Below are 23,362 nucleotides of genomic sequence, written 5' to 3' on the forward strand. Positions count from 1 at the left end.
CCTCTTTTATTTTTCTTTTTATTTCTACCTGGAGTCTTTTGAAATGCTCCATTTCTTTGTAGGCCATAGTATAAATTAATTACTAATGATTAATTCCTAGTCATGTCTCATTTAAAAAGTGGAAGTGAAGCAGAACTACTTTGACCACAGACAGTCCCTGGCTGCAGACCCAGGCCACGGTCTCATAGGAACCATTGCTATGCTTGAGGAATCCCACCATGGGAGTGAAATGCACTTAGAATTTAGAGAGAAACAGAAAATAGTTCCCAGAAATGAGAGTTTTGAGACTGTGTTTTCTGCTGGCAGTATTTTAGACACTAGTGCAGGAGACTCTCCCTCTTTGGGGGTCTTAGTTCTCAGGCCTGTGTAATACTTGTCACACAGACTCTACTGGAGAGCAATGACATAACGAGCAAAATGAAATACCTGTATGACAAGAATTTCAATTCTCTGAATAAAGAAATTGAAGAAGAAATTATAAGATGGAAAGGTCTCCCATGCTCATGAATTAGTAAGATTAACATATAAAATGGTAATCTTACCAAAAGCAATCTACAGATTCACTGTAATTCCCACCAAAATGCCAACAAAATTATCTATGGACTTTAATTTAAAAGAACGATTTTCAGCTTCGTATGTACAGAACAAAAAAGCCAAGATTTGATTTTTTTAAAATCCTATACAATAAAAGAACTTCTGCTGGTATCTCTATTCCTGATTTTCAGCTTTACTACAGAGCAATAGTAATAAAAAAACCTCCATGGTACTGTCATGGAAATGAAACTGAAGAACATATGGAATCAAATTAAAGGCCAAGAAATAAACACACACACACACACAAATGGACACTTGAATTTTAACAAAGAATCCAATTCCTTACAAGGGGAGCAAAAGCATCTTCAACAAATGGGACTTGGACTAACTGAATGTCTATATGCAGAAAATGCAATCGTAATTATTATTCTGTACAAAACTCAATTCTAACTGGATCAAAGGCCTCAACATATCACAGGGAGCCTTTTTGAAGAGGTGGAGAACATAGAAGGACCTGGAGGGGACAAGAGCTCCACAAGAAGACCAACAAAGTCAAATACCCTGGGCTCAAGGGGGATTATGGAGACTAAAGCAACAACCAACAACCATGCATTGACTGGATCTAGGCCCCTACACATATGTAACAGATGGGCAGTTTAGTCTTTATGTGGGTCCTCTAGTAAGGGGAACAGAGGCTGCTTCTGACATGGATTCTGTTGTTTCTGATCAGGACCCCCTAGCATGGCTTCCTTGCCTAGCCTCAGGGTAAGAGAATGTGCTCAGTCCTGATGCAACTTATTAGACTGCAGTGGGTTGGGGAACTCACCTTTTTTGTAACTAGGGGGTATATGGGGATGAGTGGGAAGGGAGGGAGCATATAGAGAGATATCAGGAGGTAAAGGGAATAAATATAAAAAGCCCTTAGCTAATGTGAACAGAAATTGCTTTTACAGTAAATACATGAATTGACAGAAACACAGAGGGCCGCAGGGAGGGAGAGGTTAGTGATCTCATACTAGCGAGTTCACATCTCACATGTGTTATCTCTAGAAAAAAAGAATAAAAAACCACCCACAAGGTATGTGCCTTGTATCCATGATATCTCCAAGACTTATAACATGAATTTGGATTTTGTTAAAATACTTTTTCATCATCTAAGGCGATGATCATGTGAATTTCTTTACTTGCAGTTTGTTTTTATGATAGATTACATTGATGGATTTCTGTATATTGAACCACCTCTGCATGCCTAGGGTGAAGCCTACTTGGCCACAGTGAATATTTTTATGTGTTTTTTTTTTAATTTTTTATTATTAATTTATTCTTGTTACATCTCAGTGGTTATCCCATCCCTGTGTCCTCCCATTCTTCCCTCCCTCCCATTTTCCCCTTATTCCCTTCCCCTATGACTGTTCCTGAGGGGGATTAAATTTCCCTGTATATGCTCATAGGGTATCAAGTCTCTTCTTCGCTACCTGCTGTCCTTCCTCTGAGTGCCACCAGGTCTCCCCCTCCAGGGGACATGCTCAAATGTGAGGCACCAGAGTACGTGAGAAAGTTATATCCCACTCTCCACTCAACTGTGGAGAATGTCCTGTCCATTGGCTAGATCTGGGTAGGGGTTTAAAGTTTACCACCTGTATTGTCCTTGGCTGGTGCCTTAGTTTGAGCGGGACCCCTGGGCCCAAATCTGCCTATCATAATTGGATTGTGAATATTTTATTGAGTATTTTTGCATCAGTACCATAAAAGAAATTATGTCTGAAATTCCCTTTCTTTGTTGGGTAGGTATCAAGGTTACCGTGGTCTTAGGATGAGTTTTTTAATGTTCCTTCTGTTTCTATTTTATATAATAGTTTAAAGAGTATGTCTGGTAGAATACTGCACTGAATCCATCTGGCCCTGGGCTTTTTTTTTGGGGGGGGGAGATTTTGATGAATGCCTTTATCTTCTTAGGGGATATAAGATTATTTAATTTGTTTACTTGGATATCATTCAACTTTGGTAAGTGGAACATATCAAATAATTGTCCATTTCATTTAATTTTCAAACTTTGTGGCATATAGGCTTTTGAAGTAAGACCTAATGATTCTTTGGATTCCTCCCTGTCTGTCGTTATGTCTCCCTTTTCTTTTATGTTTTTCTTGATTTGGAAAATGTCCCTCTGCCTTTTGCTAATTTGGTGAATGGTTCGTCTATGTTGTTGATTTTCTCAAAGAACCATTTCTTTTAATTGCTCTCTGTTTCTAATTTGTTGATATCCACCCGGAGTTTAATTATTTCCAGCCATCTACTTCTCTTGTGCATCTTCAATTCCTTTCATCCTAGAGATCTTAGGTGTACTTTTAGATTGGTAGTATGAGAGCTCTCCCATTTCTTCATGGAGGCACTTAGTGGGTGGGTTATGTCTTCATTCTCATTGAATTTTAGGAAGTATTTAATTTCTTTCTTTCTTCCCTGACCCGGTTGTCATTGAGTAGAGAGTTGTTCAGTTTCCATGCATCTGTAGGCTCTATGTTATTTCTGTTCTTGTTGTGGTCTAGCTTTAGCCCATGGTGGTTTAATAAGAGATAAGAGGTTATTTCAGTTCTCCTGTATCTTTGGAGGCTTGCTTTGTAATGAGTTTATGGTCAACTTTGGAGAAGGTTCACTAAGATGCTGAGAAGTTATATTCCTTTTGCTGAGTGAAGGTTCTGTAGATATTGTTAGGTCTCTGATTCATGACATCTGTTAGGGTCATAATTCTCTGTTTAGTTTCTGTTTTATTGACCTGTCTTTGGCAATGTTGTGCTGTTGAAGTCTCTCACTAGTAATGGGTGAGGATCAGTGTATGGTTTAAGCTTTATCAATGTTTCTTTTCCAAATGTGGGTTCCCGTGTATTTGAGGCAGATATGTTCAAAATTGAGATGCCATCTTGGGTAATTTTTCCTTTGATGACTGTGAAGTGACATTCCCCATCTTTTTTGATTAATTTTGGTCCAACATCTATTTTGTTAGTTAGAATAGCTACCCCAGTTTGCTCCTTTGGTCGTTTTTCTTGGAAAACCTTTTTCCAGCCCAATACTCTCAGGTGATGTCTGTCTTTGTTGCTGAGGTGTGTTTCTTGTATGGTTTCTGTTTAGTCTCTGTCTCTTTATTGGATTTTTGGTCTATTGATGCTGAGGGATAATAATGACCAGTTACTGCTCCTTTTATTTTGATGTTGGTTGTGGTGTTGTGTTTGCCTTCTTATATTCTTCTAGTTGTCCTGATACTAGCTCTCTAGTTCTGCAAGGTTAATGAGTTCTCACTGCCCAGACACTGTGCTCCCAGGTCACAGACATCTTGGAGTATCTGTGAGCTCAGAGGTCTGGTTGCTACAGTTGGAGCTGTCTCTGTGAGTCATGGGCATCATGGACTCTGAGGCTACAGCTTGCACTCTGGTACCTAGAAGGTATCCACCAATGGGGTGGTTGGAGTATACACTTGGCAGGAGGCTGAGATAGCCATCTGTTGCAACTCAAAGATGTTTTGTAGGATTAGCAAGAGAAAGTGAGGTTGGAGTTGCAGTTTACCTCACCATGGCCTTTTCTTTCACCTAGGAAAGATGGACCCTGTGGTTTTAGGGTCCACTCCTATGGCCTTTCAGACGTTCTGCAATCACTACTGTTCCCCTGATCTGATAAATCATCAGCACCAACATCTTGTATCTCTATTCTTATAGTTCTTGACAATGCCATGTTTCCTTTACTATGATAGACACTTTGAATTATAAATTATTGTGCATTGACATACATAATTGTATATACAAACAAAATTGAAGTCTATTAGTGTCTCTCTGTCATATACTTGGGCTGTTTCTAACTTGTCAAATGCCCAATTAATGACATAGAGAACTTTTACTAATATGTGAAACATTGGATTGTTCCCAACTAGCTTGTATAACTTAAATTAACTTATTTCTACTAATCTACATTCTGACATAGGGAACCTTATGTCTTCTCAGCCCTGGCAACTATTTGATCCTCTGTGTGTGCCTGGATAATCCACCTGTACTTGATTATTTTCTCATAGTTCCTATCTCTCCTATAGTCCTTCATATACACTCTTGTTTTGCTATAGGCAAGTCACCTTTTACCAAACACTGAGACAGGTGACGCATCTTAAAAATAACAATACCAAAGTTTGGCCTGTACTCAGGTCTCTGCTGCTACAAAAATCAGCATTTGAAAAACACAAAGACAAGCTTTAAATGGTGCACAAGAGATTATGCCAACAGGTTCATATCTAGCTATGGGCTTGGGACCATGTTTTCATGAATTATGCAATGTTTAGGTTTGTGGATGCACCTGGAAAAAACATGGTGAATGAGGTCACCCAAGTACATAAAGTTAAATGCTTCATGATTTCATTCATGTATAGTTCCCCTATTTGAATGTGTGTTTAATTTGTAGAAGCCAAGAGACTAAAAATGGGTCAATGGGATCTGAGGAAGCAAAGCTTTTCAACCCAGAGTTAGGTGGAGCCAGAAGATATTTGCATTCCCTCAGCAGGTGTTAGCACTGATGATGGACTTAAGTGTAAGGACTTAGGAGAAGCAAGGCTGTGCTGAGAATCACCTGAACTCTCATAGGAACTCACCTCTCCTCCCAATAAAGAGTAGTAAACACAAGACCAGAGTCCTCAGGGGAAAAAAAATACCTTTCTGATAAGTGCTGTGTAGAAGGAGATAGAATGAGAGACCCTCACTCTAACACAAAGGCTGGCACACCTGCTCCTATGTCCTCAGGCAGGACCTGCTCTCCTGCCCCCTGTCATCAGGGCAGGACCAGACCATCCACTCCCATGTCCTCAGGACAGGGCCTGCTCTATTGCTCCAGTGTCATCAGGGCAGGTCCAGCTCACCCACTCCAGTGTTATCAGGACAGGGCCCTCTCTCCTGCTCCCATGTCATCAGGGCAGGGCCAGCTCTTCAGCTCCTGTGTGCTCAAGGCTGGGACAGTTCTCCTGGTCTCATGTACTCAGGGTCAGCTCTCCTGCTTCCATATCCTCATGGCCTGCTCTCCTAACCCCATTCCTTTCTCCAGATTGTTGCTGGCCATCAAGGCCTGGATGTCCTCCCACTCATGTCAGTACTGGATCTTGTGGGCCATCAAGCAGGTGGCAAGTGGAGGACCCTCAATATCTTAGTTGAGTAGCTGGCAGAAACCACTGATGTTGGCCCAGCTCAGCTTCTTCTCCCAGGAAACTTGTGGCTCTCTGTCCTGGCTCTGCTTCACCCAGTCAAACCATAATCAATAAAGGTGTAGCCCAAAGCCTTGCAGGACAACTTCACTGAGGACCCATGCCTCACCAGCTCAGCCCCAGACTGCTGCAGCTGGATCTGGCAGTGGACACCTGTGCATAGAAAGGCACAGTGGATGGCATTGTCATTTCAGTCCCACTTAAATGTTTGAATTGGGGAACCCCTTACCAGTAGATGCTGCAACCAAGAAAGGATCAAATTCTACCCCATGGTGAGGGCGACAGTGTTCAGTGACTGTGGAGAGGACACTGATCACATGTTGTTATAGTGTGTGGACATCCCTGTATGTAACAACCATAGGCTCACAAAATTTGCATATTCATGACCAATGTACATCTTAAATAAGGAACAGATCCAGCTGCAGAAGGAAGCAGTACAGAACACATGGATTAGGCAGCTGATGCTGAGGTTCAAGTGCTAATCTTCTCTGAGGAAATGCATCCCATATCCCTTCCCTGAGCCCTGTGCAGGTGCTGTGGATGTAACATCAACTCCGAACCTCTCAGTATATTTCTGGCCTGATGCAGTTGCTTCATTCTGGGACAAGGTTATCTGATTTATTTATAGAAAGAGGTTGTGATATTGACAGTGACTTGAAATCTCCAAACCTGCTAAGTTATGAGAATTTATATCATCTTTCATATTCATACAATGTACACAGGCCTTTAGAGTAGGTTGCATATTAAAAAAAAACTGATCAAAGTGACCCACAAGGAACATACATCAGAAATATTAGATCATCAAACTTTATTGCAGCAGGGTCTACGATAACTATATTATGGAAATAAAAAACATGTCTGTCGTGAGATGAATGCATAAGGATTATGTAATTATGTATGCACCAAATGTATACAATGGACCGTGAAAGTTGATGCTGCATCAGTGTTCTGTAAATGCTTGAAAATATGGGGCATGTATCTGACACTCGGAGGGAAGGAAGGAAATATGGGCCAAAGGTATGTACATACAGTGAGGTGAGAAATGAGTTCTATGATATTATTTAATAATACTTTTGACCAAATTAGAGGAATTATACTTTGGTGGAAATGCTTTCTAATATAAGTATATCTTATAACTGAAGAGACTGGAACTTCTGCTGGGACACACAGCCAGAGTTAACAACACACCTTCAGGTTACGTCAGAATTGAAATGATTAAATGAGTTTTTGTTTGACCAAAGTTTGGTGATTTGCATTTTCCAGGCCATATTCATATCATTATTATTTCAGAAAAAGTTCTTTGCTCTCAAAATCCAGATATCTTTTTACCATGCATTGCTGGGAACAATCACATGCTGGATTGGCAAAAGCTTCCTGGAGGCAGCCCACTTCTTCTTGCATGAGAGATGAATGGGTGTGTCCCTGGTTGAGTAGGATCATTTATTATTGCTATACTGCCTTTCCATGCTTGTTCCAAACATCTGGCATGGTACAGACTCTTACTGCCTAAAGGATAATCATATCCCTCATAATTGCTACTCTCTGTGTTGGGTAGATTTCCTACAGATATTTTATAATTCCTGATAATGGCTTCTAATTGATTCAAAAAGGATTAAATCCTCCTACAATGCAGTGAATATTCTATGAGTTCTATGAACCTCCATGTGAATTACATGAAGAAGGAAAACAAGACTGAAGTAAATTAATAATCAATGAAGTACATTCAATTTAGGTTCAGTCCAAGGATATGGCCCAGGTTTATACAATGATAAGAAATGATAATAAGAATATAGAAACAAAGAATAAGTGGTTATCTACACGAGACAAGAGAAACACCTGAGTCCTACAAAAACTTTGACATAAAAATATTTCTTTGAACACAAAAGGTACAAGTGTATTTAGAAAAAGATAAAACTTGTACTTTGAACTCATAATGAGCATACAGTAAAACTACTGCCTTAAACTTGTGATAAAGAAAGTATCTTGTTAGATACTAGGATCAATAGTCCTAGTGTAACTCCTTTTGTACGTAAAAATTCTATCAATTTTGATTGAGATAATTTTTCCATACATAGAGAGCCTTTGCATCTGATCGTATAAAAACCCAAGAGAGAATTAGACAGTAGGTGAAGTCATCTTCATCCAAAAATGTGTCTGTCTGTTTATATGGCTGACATACTATATTCTGTGTGTGTGTGTGTGTTCTCTGTATGTTAATGTATATGTGCATGAAGGGTAACTTTGTGAGCTCTTGTGTTTTTTCTATTGATTGTTGTGTGCATGTGTGTGTGTGAGGTTCACAAAAATCTGCTTCCTCTGTCTGTCAAGGTGTAAGTTGGAAGGCCACCAGCCTGGATCTTTCGACATTCAAGTGTAAATAGCAAAGATACCAGCCTAAAAGATAAAGAGTTAAAGCACATAGAAAAATATCAGCCACCAATCAGCAGTGGTGCAACCTGCCTCACTTTACCCTGTGTGTTGGAGCTGCTCTCTAGCAACCTGGCTATAGGGACCTGAGGAAGAAAAGTTTCATCACAGCTGGCATCTCACCTGGGCTGCTGCAGAGCCTCTAGCAGAAACCTGGAACACTGCTACAAACTGCTTTGGTTTGCCCTATGAGCTGTATCTGATGTCTATAAATGTATCATCAGGATTTTTATTTATTAATGTTTTCATAAGTAAGAAACATGGTTATGGAAGTTATCACAGTGAGGATATTGAAAGGTCTGGTGTACTGTAGGGGCATCCTAAATCAACATCACTTTACTCATAGATGTCCTTTTATAAAATTGACATAGATACTATGAGACTATGAGAAGAGCTGAAAAATGAATGCTCAAAATTATTATTTCTGAGCAAGTCTCCAGGCTACACTTCCCTTTCATCTCAGCCCCAGGGTAGCTTCCTGCTCCTCCAGGGTTTCTGACAATCTCAGGATGTGGTTGCAACACTGTGTCTCCCGCACAGTAATAGACGGCAGTGTCCTCAGAAGTCAGGCTGCTGAGCTCCATGTAAGCTGTGCTGGAGGATTTGTCTGCAGTCAGTGTGGCCTTGCCCTTGAACTTCTGATTGTAGCTAGTACCATCATTTCCAGGATAAATATATCCAATCCACTCCATGCCCTGTCCTGGCTTCTGCTTCATCCAGCTCATCTCATACTCTGTGAAGGTGTAGCCAGAAGCCTTGCAGGACAACTTCACTGAGGACCCAGGTCTCCTCAGCTCTGCCTCAGACTGCTGCAGCTGTACCTGAGAGTGGACACCTGTGGAGACAAAGACAGAGTGGATGTCAATGTCACCTCAGTCCCTGTCTCCTCCTCAGATTGGGAGCTCATGAGTCCATTTACCTGTAGTTACTGAGAGGAGGAAGAGGATGACGCAGCTCCATCCCATCCTTAGGGATGTTGTGTTCTCTGACTGTGGAGACGACACTGACCAGATGATGTCTTGGGGGTGTAGAATCCTTGTATTTACCACCACAGACTCAAGTAATTTGCATATTCATGAGATGGTCCTTCTTAGATAAACCCATAGTGCAGCAGAGGAAGAAGGAGGTACAAACACCTGGGTCAGGCAGCAGGATGCTCAGGTTCAAGTTCTAATCTTCTGAGAAAACGCATTCCATACTTTCTCCCTTTTTTCAGATGTATAATATTTAGGTGAGAGGGTGACATCGTTGGCTCATCTGTGACTGAGTACTCTGTCAATCATTCTCAGCACTTGAGCATCATGAATGTCTGCATCAGTTCATACATACTGCATGCTGAGAGCTGAGAACAGAAATAATATACAGGGTATGATCATAAACATTTATAGGACAGTTTGGCAACATGACCATGAGCACTCTGGTCTACCAGAGATTACGTCATTTCTAACCATGGACTTTTTCCATGTTTACTACAACAAACTCTTTCCTATGGCTCAGGCCAAAAATTCAATTAGAAAGGAGTTGGTTGTTGTATCGCAACAAGGCACTAAGGGGTACATCTTACCTAAAGGAAGATGTTGTAGACTGCAATGCTTCGTACTACATGAGATCACTAATATCTTTGCTCTTCCTTCAAGCTACACAGCACCTTCCTGCACTAGTAAATCTACCCAACAGGGAGAATTTACAGATCAGGTAGGTGTTATGTGTCCTACAACCAGATTCCTTAGCCAGTTGAAAGGCAGATAAAGGAATTCTAATGTTCTAACTTGACCTCAGTCAGATGATGAGAAGCAAGAGTACAAGTGATGACATGGACGTCATGGAAGACTAATCCTCTCTCACCGTTGAAGGGAGTGCAGTAGCACTGGTAATCAATTTGAAGAATTCATCAAAAAATTAACTAATTAATTAATTATTTAAAAAATTATTTTGTTTTCCAGCTACAGCCCTCAAACCATATACCCAAACAACTCTACAACTTATTATAGAGACACTTGAAATTCCATATTTATTCACAGCCTGCTATTCATGCTCTATTCTCAGCAGCTAGAGAATGGAATCATCCTAGATTTCCAACAAAAGTCAAATAGGTAAAGACAGAGTAGTCTGTTTTTGACATTGTGTGTATCCAGATTGTATCTGTTCTGAAATTTCTCTACATAATTTGTTCTGCCAGTGCTTGGGAGTATCCATCCAACCAATTCAATCACATACCCAGGCTTCTGTCTCACCCAGTGTCCCATTATAGAAAATTGGAAAACTAACTGATGGGAAATCCTTACAGGCAACCTTTCATGAAGCTCCAGGAGGACTCAGGGCAGCCCCAGACTGCAGCCACTGAACATAAGAGTGACACCTATAAGAAGGATGCCACGATCTCTTCAGTGTCTGGCTCCCCCTTAGACCTGCTCCTAGGAATGCACTTACCTGTAGCTGCTGCCACCAGGAAGAAATGATCCAACTTCAGGCCAAGGTGAGAACCTTTGTGCTCAAGGACTGTGGGAAAGTGGGTACTAATGTGGTACTGTTGGTTGTATGAACATCCTTTTATTTACAGCCACAACTGATATTTACACAATAATAAGGAAGGATGTTTCTTAGATGAAGACATGAACTTTTTTCAGATATAATTGGGAGAGTTTTTATACATTGGTCAGCAGCATGTTGAGATTCTGGTATCAGAGGCAATTTTATTCATACTTGATCCTGGCACCTGTGCACACAGAGCTCTTCCATCCCACTGACAATCCAACACCACACCCATGCTCTTTAATGTGAACCACACTTCAAGTGTTCAAGAGACACGTGAAGCTCTTCATTGTCAACCATATTTCTGATATTGAGAAGGTGCTTTGACCATCCTCGCACAATCACGCATACACAGAGCTCTTCTGTCCCACTGAGAAACCAGCCACCATATCCACGCTCCTTAGTGCAAACCACACTTCTGGTTTTCAAGGACAACAGGAATCTCCTCTGGGTAAATCACATTTGTGATGCTGATAAGGTGCATTGCAATCCTGTTTCTATTAGACACTTAATCAGAGCTTAGGGGGCTGATGTCCATCTCAATCCTGTGAACAATGAGACTATGAACACCTCTTCTACCAGGCTAACTGCTAAGGAGTCCTCAATTGTAAAATGTCTGTAAGGCATGACCTTTCATGCCCACCTTATAGTGCTTTCAAAGCAGATTCTAAAGAAACTTCTGAAGTCTTTCGTGGGACATGCCCCTTGGGCTAGTATGCAGATATAAGTGAGTATATACCATTTGATTGTTTCTGCTTCTGGGTTAACTCACTCATTATGATCATTTCTAGCTCAATCCATTTATCTACAAATTTCGAGAATTTCTTGTTTTTAATAGCTGAGTAGTATTCCATAGTGTATATGTACCACAGTTTCTTTATCCATTCTTCTACTGAGGGAAACTTAGGCTGTTTCCATGTTCTGGCTATTATGAATAAGGCTGCTAAGAACATGGTTGAGCAAATTTTCTTGTTGTGTGCTGGAGCATTTTCTGGGTATATTCCAAAAAGTGGAATAGCTGGGTCTTGAGGAAGCACTATTCCCATTTTTCTGAGATAGCACCAGATAGATTTCCAAAGTGGCTGTACTAGTTTGCATTCACACCAGCAATGAAGGAGTGTTCCTCTCTCCCCACATCATTGCCAGCATGTGGTGTCACTTGAATTTTTGATCTTAGCCATTCTGATGGGTGTAAGATGGAATCTCAGAGTTGTTTTGATTTGCATTTCCCTGATGACTAGGGAGGTTGAACATTTCTTTAAGTGTTTCTTGGCCATTTGATATTCCTCTGTTGAGAATTCTGTTTAGTTCCAACCCCCATTTCTCAATTGGGTTATTAGGTGGTGGTGTTTAATTTCTTGAGTTCTTTATATATTTTGGATATTAGACCTTTGTCAGATGTAGGGTTGGTGAAGATCTTTTCCCTGTCTGTAGGCTGTCGCTTTGTTCTCTTGACAGTGTCTCCTGCCTTACAGAAACTTCTCAGCCTCATGAGGTCCCATTTATTAATTGTTGAATTAAGGCCTGGACAGAGGGAGGACATCCTATTGGGACTCTAAATGAGAGAAGCATGGAGAATAGCAAAGTAGAAGGATACAGAGGCTTTTAGAAACCTACAAGTAGACATTATGATAGGCAGATTTGGTCCCAGGGGTCCTGCTCAAGCTAAGGCATCAGCCAATGACAATACAGGCAGTAAACTTTAAGCCCCTACCCAGATCCTAGCCAACGGTCAGAACATTCTCCACAGTTGAGTGGAGAGTGGGATATGACTTTCTCACATACTCTGGTGCCTCACATTTAACCATGTCCCCTGGAGGGGAGACATGGTGCACTCAGAGGAAGGACAACAGGTTGCCAAAAGAGACTTGATACCCTATGAGCATATACAGGGGGAGGTAATACCTTTCAGGAACAGTCATAGGGAAGGGAATAATGGCAGAATGGGGTGGAGGGAAGAATGGAGGATACAAGGGATGGGATAAACATTGAGATGTAACAAGAATAAATTAATTTAAAAAATTTTTAAGAAAAAATAAAGAAAAAAATAAAACTTAAAAAAAGAAACTTTTGATTTATTATTTTAAAAACACGCTTCTCTTCTACAGCTAACAGTATTTAACAAGGTACTGTTATGTCAAAGTCTTAATTTTATTTTCAAGATGTTTATACCTGTCTACTCACAGTAGTCAGAGCAAAAACTCTCTCATTGTCGCAAGCCTTTGGCCATATGCCTTCTTTTAATCACCCTCTGTGGGAAAAAAACGTTTTCCAGTGTTAATTTGTTAGGGCCAGACTCATAGTCCAAGTGTGAAACAGAAAGGCAGACAGTTTTAGAGGAAAAGGCAGATTTCAAGGTAGTTTATAGGCAAAATTAGGCCTGGGTCCTAGATAATATTTGACAGTTCTGATCAGCCAGAGATGATTGGAACTTTGTTCATGTCTCTCACATTAAATATGTGCTTCATGTAGCAACAATTGTATCAGATTCGTCATTTTACGTATCCTCATAGTAATAAAGGACTATGCCTGTGAGTACCAAAGATATAGAGACAATATCTAGACCATTGCTTCTGGGACCTGCTCTGATGTCCTTCCATTTCTTCTGTCTTCCTCATTCTTCAAGGCCTTCATTCTTTTATACTAACTGGGGGTTGGAGACGCATGAAGAGGCTTGAAACTCCTCCATAGTGATAGATTGTCAGGTCCTACTTTTTCAGTTGAGGAATTCATTCTACTATGTGATAAATTATATATATACACCTACATACAGAATATATATATATATACACATACATACATACAGATATAGATAGATAGATAGTAGATGATAGATAGATAGATAGATAGATAGATGGTAGACCGTGGTCATTGACTGGGAAATTGAATTGTGTCATTTCTGTATTGTAGATTTCCAGGAGAGTGACATGGATTTTAAAGAACTAACCAGAGTGACCTCTATTGCGTCTTTCAAAGCAAAGGTTCTGACCAAATATAACATATATGAATTTTAATTAACTGAGAGAAGTAAACACTGTATGTGAGTTCACGGCAAAACAACTTTGATCTCCTTCTCTGCACATGTTTCCTTAGTTTGAATAATTTTTTTATTTATATGGTTTTCTTTAACGTCTCAGCTCAATATTTAGAAATGATACATATGATATTGATATAGAAATACTACAGTTCCTAGAAGAAATTGCTCTGAACATCGAAGAATAATAATGAACATTTCTCAGAGGGAAAAAACCACATCACAAGAGACAACATCCCAATAAGATTTTACAAACTTATTACACTACATTTTACCATTATGCACATTAAATATGCATCATAAATCTCATTTTTGTTTCAACTTCTGCTGACACGTTGAGCAATTTAGCAAAGACAGAAGACTTAGAAGCTGTCAACTTGGAAAAATGTGAGATTTACACAAAAAGATATTGCCAGACTTCTCTCTTCTTCTTTTTTCCTTCCTTCCTTCCTTCACTTCCGACTTTCCACTGTTCCTTCACTTCCTTAGCTCAATCCTTCCTTCTTTTTTTATTTAATTTCTGAATAAATTATTTAAATTAAAAAATAATTGTATACATACTTTAGGTAGGAATTACATTGAATTTGTAGATTGCTTTTGGTAAGATGGCCATTTTTACTATGTTGATTCTCCCATTCCACAAGCATGGGAGATCTTTCCATTTTCTGATATCTTCTTCAATTTTTTCCTTGGAAGACTTGAAGTTTTTTCATACAAGTTTTAGTATCATTTTCTCTAGAACTCATATGCACAGAGGTCCCTAAAAGCATTGATATATTTACTCTTCTTGATTTCTTCAGTGACAGATGTCCGCACAGTTGTCTATAGAAACGCCAAAGGATACATTTCTATTCTACTCAGCAGACCAGAGAAACTCCCCTAAAATGGACCATATCTTGAAAAACAAAACAAGTATTAAAAAATTCACATAATTAAGGTCACTGAGAAAAACCATCTAGCCACAATGTAAAGTATGTTAAGATCTACAGTGGACAAAGAGTAATTCCAAAATTTCATGGGGATCAAACAATTGGATATAAGAAAAAGCAGAAAGAAATTAAAATGTTAAACATCCATGTATTAAATGAAAGTGAAAACACAACACCAAATCTTCTGAACAGATTGAAAGCTTCTAAAGAGAAAAATTTATACTTGGGTATTTTAGTTTTCTCTGTCTGTTTGCATGATGTTCTCATGTTATTCTCCCACAAAGGACTGGTTACTCCAGAAAGCACCCTGCTGTGTGAATTTCTGCCTCTACATTTTCACCACACTCACAGCCACAGGCTTCATCACAACTCACTAAACATGGCTTTATCTTCATCATTGTTGTTCTGCTGCTGTCAGCACAAATTTATGCGGATTAAATAGGTAAGGAATTTCAAAGCATAGAGTTGACCTTGACTCGAGCCCATTAATTCAGCACTCATGACCCTCATTATCCTTCTCAGACATACATGAGCACAGCGTCTATGCCGTATGAGAGATCTATATGGAAATGTTTTACGTCCAGCACTGATATCAACTCTACTGCATTCAGCTTTGTGGCTATATCATCCCTCAAATGGACATAAGATTTAACTATCTCTCTCTTCATATCACCTCACTTGCCTCCCTTTTCCATCCACTCAGTCTGATGCTCCCATTCCAATCTCCAACCCATCTACTCACAACTATTTACTCATTCCTAGGAAAAAACACAGTTTCCCCTAGATCCTTACTACATACCTTACATCTGTGTTCATAAGGACTTTAGCCTGCCTACGGAAGACTTAACAGATAACATCCACAGAGAGTGTATATAAACATATTTGTCATTTTGAACCTGAATTATCTCAATCAAAGTGGTTTCTTTTTAGTCCATCCATTTCCTGTGACTTTCATAGATGTAAGGTCGTTTGGATGTATGGTGACAGTGTGATAGCTGGATGTTGAGGTAGATACACTTCCAGACTTCTGAGGAATGCCTCATATTTTCTGTAATAACTTTTCAACTACACACTCCATCAGCACCCCATAACTCTAAACCTTTGTCAGCTACAGCTGACATCATTTTATTGATATTGGGAGTTCTGCATGGTTTAAAATAAAAACCTCAAGAAATTTTGATTTTCATCTCTATGGTGATTAAGAATGTTTCTTCAAGCATTTCTTAGTCATTAATTTTTATCTTTTGAGATTTCCCTTAGATCCGTATTTCATTTTTTATTTTCATTGTTTTCTTTTTTTAATTAATTTATTCTTGTTACATCTCAATGTTTATCCCATCCCTTGTATCCTCCCATTCCTCCCCCCCCCAATTTCCCATTATTCCCCTCCCCTATGACTGTTCCTGAGTGGGATTACCTCCCCCTATATATTCTCATAGGGTATAAAGTCTCTTCTTAGCTACTTGCTGTCCTTCCTCTGAGTGCCACCAGGTCTCCCCTCCAGGGGACATGGTCAAATGTGATGCACCATAGTACGTGAGAAAGTCATATCACACTCTTCACTCAACTGTGGAGAATATTCTGACCATTGGCTAGATCTGGGAAGGGGTTTAAAGTTTACCTCCTGTATTGTCCTTGGCTGGTGCCTTAGTTTGAGCAGGACCCCTGGGCCCAAATCTGCCTATCATATTGTTCTACTTGTAGCTTTCTAGGACGCTCTGTATCCTTTTTTTTGCTATTCTCCCATGCATCTCTCATTTAGAGTCCCAATAGGATGCGCTCCCCTCTGTCCCAGGTTCCTGGTAAGTGAAGGCTTTCATGGGACATGTCCCTTGGGCTAGTATGCAGATATAAGTGAGTATATACCATTTGATTCTTTCTGCTTCTGGGTTAACTCACTCATTATGATCATTTCTAGCTCAATCCATTTATCCACAAATTTCGAGAATTTCTTGTTTTTAATAGCTGAGTAGTATTCCATAGTGCACATTGTTTTCTTCCTCAATTTTCTTTAGATTATTTATGAATTTTATTTTTAGATTTCTGTCAAATTTTAGTTGGTTTAAATATTTATATTTAATTCTTCTGCTTACTGCTTTATATAAATTATGATATCTTTTGCCAGACAAAAGCATGCCAATTTTATAAGGTCATTTATTGAACTACTACTTGTTGTTCTTATTGCCTGTGCTTTTGCTATTCTGTTCAGAATGTCTTTTCTGGTGTCAGCAAGTTCAAGACAATTCCTTTCTATTTCTTATGTCACATTCAGTGTATCTGACCTTCTATTGAGCTAATTGATGCATTTCAATTTGAGTTTTGTTCAAGGAGATGAGAATCGATTCCTTTTTATTCTACTACATGTAACGATCCTTTCTGGATGAGATCACTTCTTGAAAGTGCTATCTTTTCTCCAGTGTGTATGACTAATTTATTTATCAAAAGTCAAGTGCTCCGTAGATGCATGGGCATATACCTGTATCTTCAAGATGATTCCATTGATTAGCATGTCTGGTTCTTTCCAATACTGTGGTGTTTTCACTATTATAGCTCTCAACATCTGCTACAGCTCAGGAAGGTTGTCCTATAAATCTCATGTTATTGTGATACATCAAGCGAGAGAATACAGAATTCCATGGGGTGGTGAAAACTTTGCCTTTTCTTGATAAATTCAGCCTGCCCCACCTGAATTTGGCCCCATGAACATTATGGACCCATCGATTCAAGCTTAAAAGAACACAATGTTGACATCAGACATAAATTTGAAATGAAGTGAAGTATTATAACGCAAAGGGAGACTATGTTTTTGCCTAAAAGGACGCATGAAACTGAAAAGCGTGATGTTACCCTTGAATACCAAACATGAATTTCCTCACTTATAATTTCAGGAAACACTATGATTTATAACACCAATGAGTGGTGAATATGCAAGCTTTCAAAGGCTTGGTATTGGACCGGAGTGAACTATTTGCTTATTCTGAACTGGAGGGAATCAAACTTGTGATTTGAAAACCATTTTTCAGGAGTAAATCTGTCTCAGTGATTCATTCTCAGGCTATTTACACATCCAGGACCCTTTTTAGAGGTTTCCTCTTCTTGCAGTGTGAAGTGTTTGGATACTTGAAAATACCAGAAGGTACCAGATAAGTCATTGAATCAAAGTGTTACAGCCACTTAACAGATGCCTTTCCAGTACACTGGAGAATTGCCTTCAATTCAGAGGACAGACTGGAAGGTTCCCCTGCATTCTGGTCAATCCCTGCTGCAACTTGCCTCGGTTTAGACTGTGTGCTAGAGTTAATCTGCAGCTTCCTGGGTAGAGGGACCTGAGGAAGATAAGCCTCATCTGGGCTGCTGCAGAGCCTGTAGCAGAAACCTGGGCCACCACAGTGAACCACCTTGGGTTACCCTGTATGCTGGAGCTGGTCTTTATCAGTGCACCATCATGGATTTCCCTTTCTTATTGTTCTATTAAAAAGAAACATTTCAATGGAGGTCATCATTGGTGGAGATGTTGAAAGGTCTGTTGTACTGTAGAGGCAACCTAAAGCAACATCACTTTACTCATAGATGTCCTTTTACAAAGTTGACAAAGGCACTATAAGACTGTCAGGTGGAAGAAAAAAAACGAATGCTCAAAATGATTATCTTCAAGCAAGACTCAAGGCTAATTTCTCTGTCATTTTATACTCAGGGCAGCTTCCTGCTCCTCCAGTGTTTCTGACAGACTCAGGATGTGGTTGCAACACTGTGTCTCTTGCACAGTAATAGACTGCAGAGTCGTCAGATGTCAGGCTGCTGAGCTCCATGTAGGCTGTGCTGGAGGATGTGTCTGCAGTCAGTGTGGCCTTGCCCTTGAACTTCTGATTGTAGTAAGTATTACCATCTTCAGGATCAATCCCTCCAATCCACTCCAGCCCCTGTCCTGGCTTCTGTTTCACCCAGTGCATATAGTAGTCAGTGAAGGTGTAGCCAGAAGCCTTGCAGGACAACTTCACTGAGGACCCAGGTCTCCTCAGCTCATCCCCTGACTGCCGCAGCTGGACCTGGGAGTGCACACCTGTGGAGGGAAAGACAGAGTGGATGTCATTGTCACCTCAGTCCCTGTCACCCCTTCAGATTTGGAGGTGGTGAGCCCCTTACCTGTAGTTATCGACAGGAGGAAGAGGACGATCAAGCTCCATTCCATCCTTAAGGATAGTGTGTTCACTGACTGTGGAGAGGACACCGTTGTCTATGGAGTGTGGACATCCCTGCATTTAACTACCACAGACTCAAGTAATTTGCATATTCATGAGCATGGTACTTCTTAGATAAGGCCCTAGGTCAGGTGGAGAAGAAGGAGGTACAAACACCTGGCTCAGGCAGCAGGATGCTGAAGTTCAAGTCCAAATCCTCTGTGTAAATGTATACCATACCACTCATTTCACATATCTGCAATTAACATTTGTGTGAGAAGGTGACATCATTGACTCACCTGATCCTGAGTACTGTCAATCATTCTCAGCACATTGAACAGTCCTTGAATGTCTGCACTTCTCAGTACCACTGCACACTGAGACCTGAGAGCTACACTAATCTACTTAGAATAAACAAAAATATTTATAAGGCAGCTTTGACAACATAACCATTAGCAGACAACTCTGATCTACTAGGGCATATATCATCTCCAGTGATGGACTTTGACCAGGTGCACCTGGGAAAAAATCTTTCCTATGATCAGGCCACAAATCTAATTAGAAAGAAGTGGTTGCTACATATAATTCAGACACCTAATGGGTACATCTTACCTGAAGGCTGATGGTTGTAGACTCAAAGCCTGGTACTCCATGAAATCACTGAAGTCTTTGCTCTTCCTTCAATCTACACAGCATCTTCTTGCATTAGGAACACTAGCCAACACGGGGAATTACAGATCAGGTAGGTTTTTCTCTGTCCTAAATCAAAGACCTTAGCTAATAATTGAATTGCAATGAAAGGAATTCTAATGTTCTGATTTTGCCTCAAGAAGGTGATGATAAGCAAGAATAAAAAGGACAGCATTATTGTCTCTCTCACCCTTAATGGCAGTGTAGTATATTGGAAATCAGTTTGGAGAATTCACCAAAAATAATGATTAAACCATGCTGTGTCCCAGATACATCCCTCTAAGCATATAAGCAGTTGACTCCACACATTATAGAAACACATGAAAGTCCCATATTTATTTACATCATGTTATTCATGATCTATTCACAGACGTATCTGTGTGTATTCACAGTGGATATCTGTCCTGAAATTTCTCTACAGACTTTGTTCTGCCAGGGCTTGGGATATCTATCTAATCACTTCAACCCCAAAGCCAGGCTTCTGCCTCACCCAGAGCCCCATGTAAAACATGGGAAGCTATCTGAGTCAAAATCCTTGAAAGTAACATTTCATGAAGCACCAGGAATCCTCAGTCCAAACCAAGACTCCAGCAGCTGAATGGAGGAGTGACAGCTGTAGAGAGGATGCCATGATCTCTTCAGGCTCTGGCTCCCCTAGCCCTGCCTCCTAGGAATGCACTTTCCTGTAGCTTCTGTCACAAGGTAGAAATGGTTCAATTCCATGCCAAGGTGTGAAGCTGTGTACTCAGACTGTGGGAAATGGGTACTATTGTGGTATTGTTGGTGTGTAGACATGCTGTATTTACAACCACAACTAATTTATGAAATCAAGAGAAGAATATTTCTCAAATGAAGAACATGATTTTTTAGATAGAACTGGAAGAGCTTTTCTGTTAGTAAATGCATGGTTAGGTTCTGGTATCTGAGAAATGAATTCAAGCTCCATCATGGCACACATGCACACAGAGCTATTCATCGCACTGACAATCCATTCACAATCTATGTACTGATGTGAACCTCACATGAAGTTTTCAAAGACACCTGAAGCTCCTCAGTGTCAACCATATTTATGATGATGACAAGGGCATTGATCATCCTACCCTATCCAGACTCATAGAGCTCTTCCATCCCAACTGAGAAACCAGTCACCATATCCAGGTTCCTTAATGGGAACCACACTTCAAATGTTCAAGAATGACATGAATCTCCCCATGGTCAACAACATTTGCGATGCTGAGAAGATGCATTGACATTCCTGTTTCTATCAGACACTCACTCAGAGCTTTGGACTCTGCTGTCCATCACAATCCAATGATCACCAGGACTATAAACACCTCTTCTAGCAGCTGCATTCTCTGGGACATTTTCCCCATATTGCTTATGATCCTGAGGCGCCAATATACTTAGTAAGTATGTATAAGTATGTCATGAACTTGTATTCTCTGCAGTCAACATATGCATCCGGTTTGGACATTGTTGATCTCAATATGGATGATTTTTAAAAACATAACCTCTTTCAGGATAGAGCATGGAAATGGAATGTGTCTACAATGCCACAGTCTCTGTACATAATGATGTTGCCAATTAAATCCACAGAGGCTGCTTGGATACATTCACTGAACAACTTCCTTATCTGCTTCAGTGGCTCCTCTACTCATTAGAAAATTGGAAGATAAACAGTGCCCCCTGCTGGTAGTGAGAACTCCCTTTTATAATCTCTCACACAGGACAGCCTCACTTATTCTCTTCTTTTCAAGTACCTATTGATTTGAGAAGATATTTCAACAATAGAAGGAGAACTGTGCCTCAAACATTGTCTCCATGAACTACAGTACTTTAGCTAGGGTCTGTTAGATATAGCAATGGAAGTGACCACTGATGAAGTCCTGAATGAACAAACAAAACACTAGAGATAGACAAGAACTATAGCTGATGGAAACTCTACTGTCGTCTATGTTGTTAGTAGCAGAGACTTGTCTGACTGTGGCTATGCCTGAGGACATCTGGAAGGGAGCACTTTCCTAAGAAGACTCTGCGCATGCTCTGAGAAAATGTTTGAGCAGGGAAACAAGCACATTGTGGCATGGATTGTGCAAGAATAGTGTCAGAGCTGAAAGACAAAGGTGATAAGAGACAGAATTAATACTGCAATAGGCAACAGACCAAAAATTGTTGGGTACTTTCAAGCCAGATTGTAGATTGACACCTCAGAATCATAAATAAATGCATTTTCTTTTTCTCAGTGTCCAGGTTTATTGAATAAAATTAAAAACACAAAATTGGAGCTATGGGTGGGGTGGGAGACACAGGCTTCCATGTGTTTTACTTAGTTTTCCATAGTGAAAAATTTGTTTTTAAGCAATATATTCTGATTTCCTGTGCAACTTCTGTTCTATCCCTCTCAGCTGCTGCTAACCCATCTCCACTCCTTTTATTTCTTCAGTCTTTTACTAAGAAACATTTTCTTCTTCCCTCTTTCTCTCTGTCTCTATCAGTATCATTATATCTCTCTGTCTCTCTCTTTCTCTCTGTTTCTGTCTCTCTCTCTGTCTCTCTCTCTCTGTCTCTCTCTCTGTCTCTCTCTCTGTCTCTCTCTCTCTCTCTCTCTCTGTCTCTCTCTCTCTCTCTCTCTCTCTCTCTCTCTCTCTCTCACACACACACACACACACACACACACACACACACACAATCTCACAAAAACACAAATTTGGAGACCAAAAATAACAACAAGAAGAGAGAGAGAGAGAGAGAGATGCCTAAAGAAATTAACATGAATGAAAAACTCTTCAGATACTCCATATGTTCATTTTCTGTTGTTGCTGGGCATGGTGCCTACCCTAAAATGTGGATAATATAGCCAGTGAGACTCCATGGGAGAAAACTAAGTTTTCCTTTGCAGGTGGGTACCAATTGAAGTTAGTTTCTTGGTTAGGGGTAAATGCAAGTATTCAATTTTCACTCTCAGCACTGGGGTCCCATTTGGCTTGGACATGTGCAAGTTTTCTGTTTGTTTCCATTGTGTCTGTGAATACACATGTACATCAGTCCTGCTATGTTTTGTGAAGAATGCTTCTATTAAGTCATCCATCACCTCTGGCTCTTACAAATTTTCCCAACCCTCTTCTGCAATCAGTCCCTGAGTCCTGACAGGAAGGTTTGATGAAGACAACTGATTTCAGGCCTGAATGTTCCAGTATCTCTCACTCTCTACACATTGTCTGTCCACTTGTGTTTCCTATGTTATCTTCTACCTACTACAAAGCTGTTCTAAAAATGGATAGACGAGGACATGGTTTATAAGTAGTTATGTTATTAGGAATCATTTTATTGCTATGTTCCTTCAGCAGAACAATAGCATCTGGTTTCCCCTCAAGGGCCATGGCCTATCCAGTCTCAAGTTCTGAGCCACCATAGCAGTTTAGGCATGGACTCCACCTCATGGAGTGAACTCTCAACCAATAGAGATAATTGATTACCACCATGTTTGTGGCACAAATGCATGAGCCTATCTCACAAGTCGTCATTATAGGTGACAGGGTTGGTAGCTATGTTAGTTATTAATGTTCTCCTCTAAAAGCATGCAAAGTACTGCCCAGTATTATGAATTCTAACCAGCATAGGTAAAACCACTATTTATCCACTAACTCAACATCTCCAAATTAAGGGAGATGTAAAACTATTATCTGGAGCAATAGTGTGTTACCAGCATTTATGAAGAACAACCACTGGCCTTTTCAAATAACCTGAGATACTTCAGAGATTCCCAGGATAGCATTGTCCACTGCTGCTTCTCCAGTAATGCCCATCTCTCCCA

The 23,362-nt window shown here is 40.0% G+C and overlaps 2 gene segments (V, D, J or C); both read right to left on the reverse strand.

The window, feature by feature from the left end:
* Positions 1-8,559: 8,559 nt before the first annotated feature.
* LOC127186215 (Ig heavy chain V region 3-like) lies at positions 8,560-9,150 on the reverse strand. The segment is given in 2 exon segments: positions 8,560-9,020; positions 9,105-9,150. Coding segments are annotated over 2 exon segments (507 nt in total).
* Positions 9,151-16,230: 7,080 nt separating this feature from the next.
* LOC127186224 (Ig heavy chain V region 3-like) lies at positions 16,231-18,869 on the reverse strand. The segment is given in 3 exon segments: positions 16,231-16,237; positions 18,428-18,740; positions 18,824-18,869. Coding segments are annotated over 3 exon segments (366 nt in total).
* Positions 18,870-23,362: the final 4,493 nt, after the last annotated feature.

The sequence above is a fragment of the Acomys russatus genome, unplaced genomic scaffold, assembly GCF_903995435.1.
Source record: "Acomys russatus unplaced genomic scaffold, mAcoRus1.1, whole genome shotgun sequence".
NCBI classification, from domain to species: domain Eukaryota; kingdom Metazoa; phylum Chordata; class Mammalia; order Rodentia; family Muridae; genus Acomys; species Acomys russatus.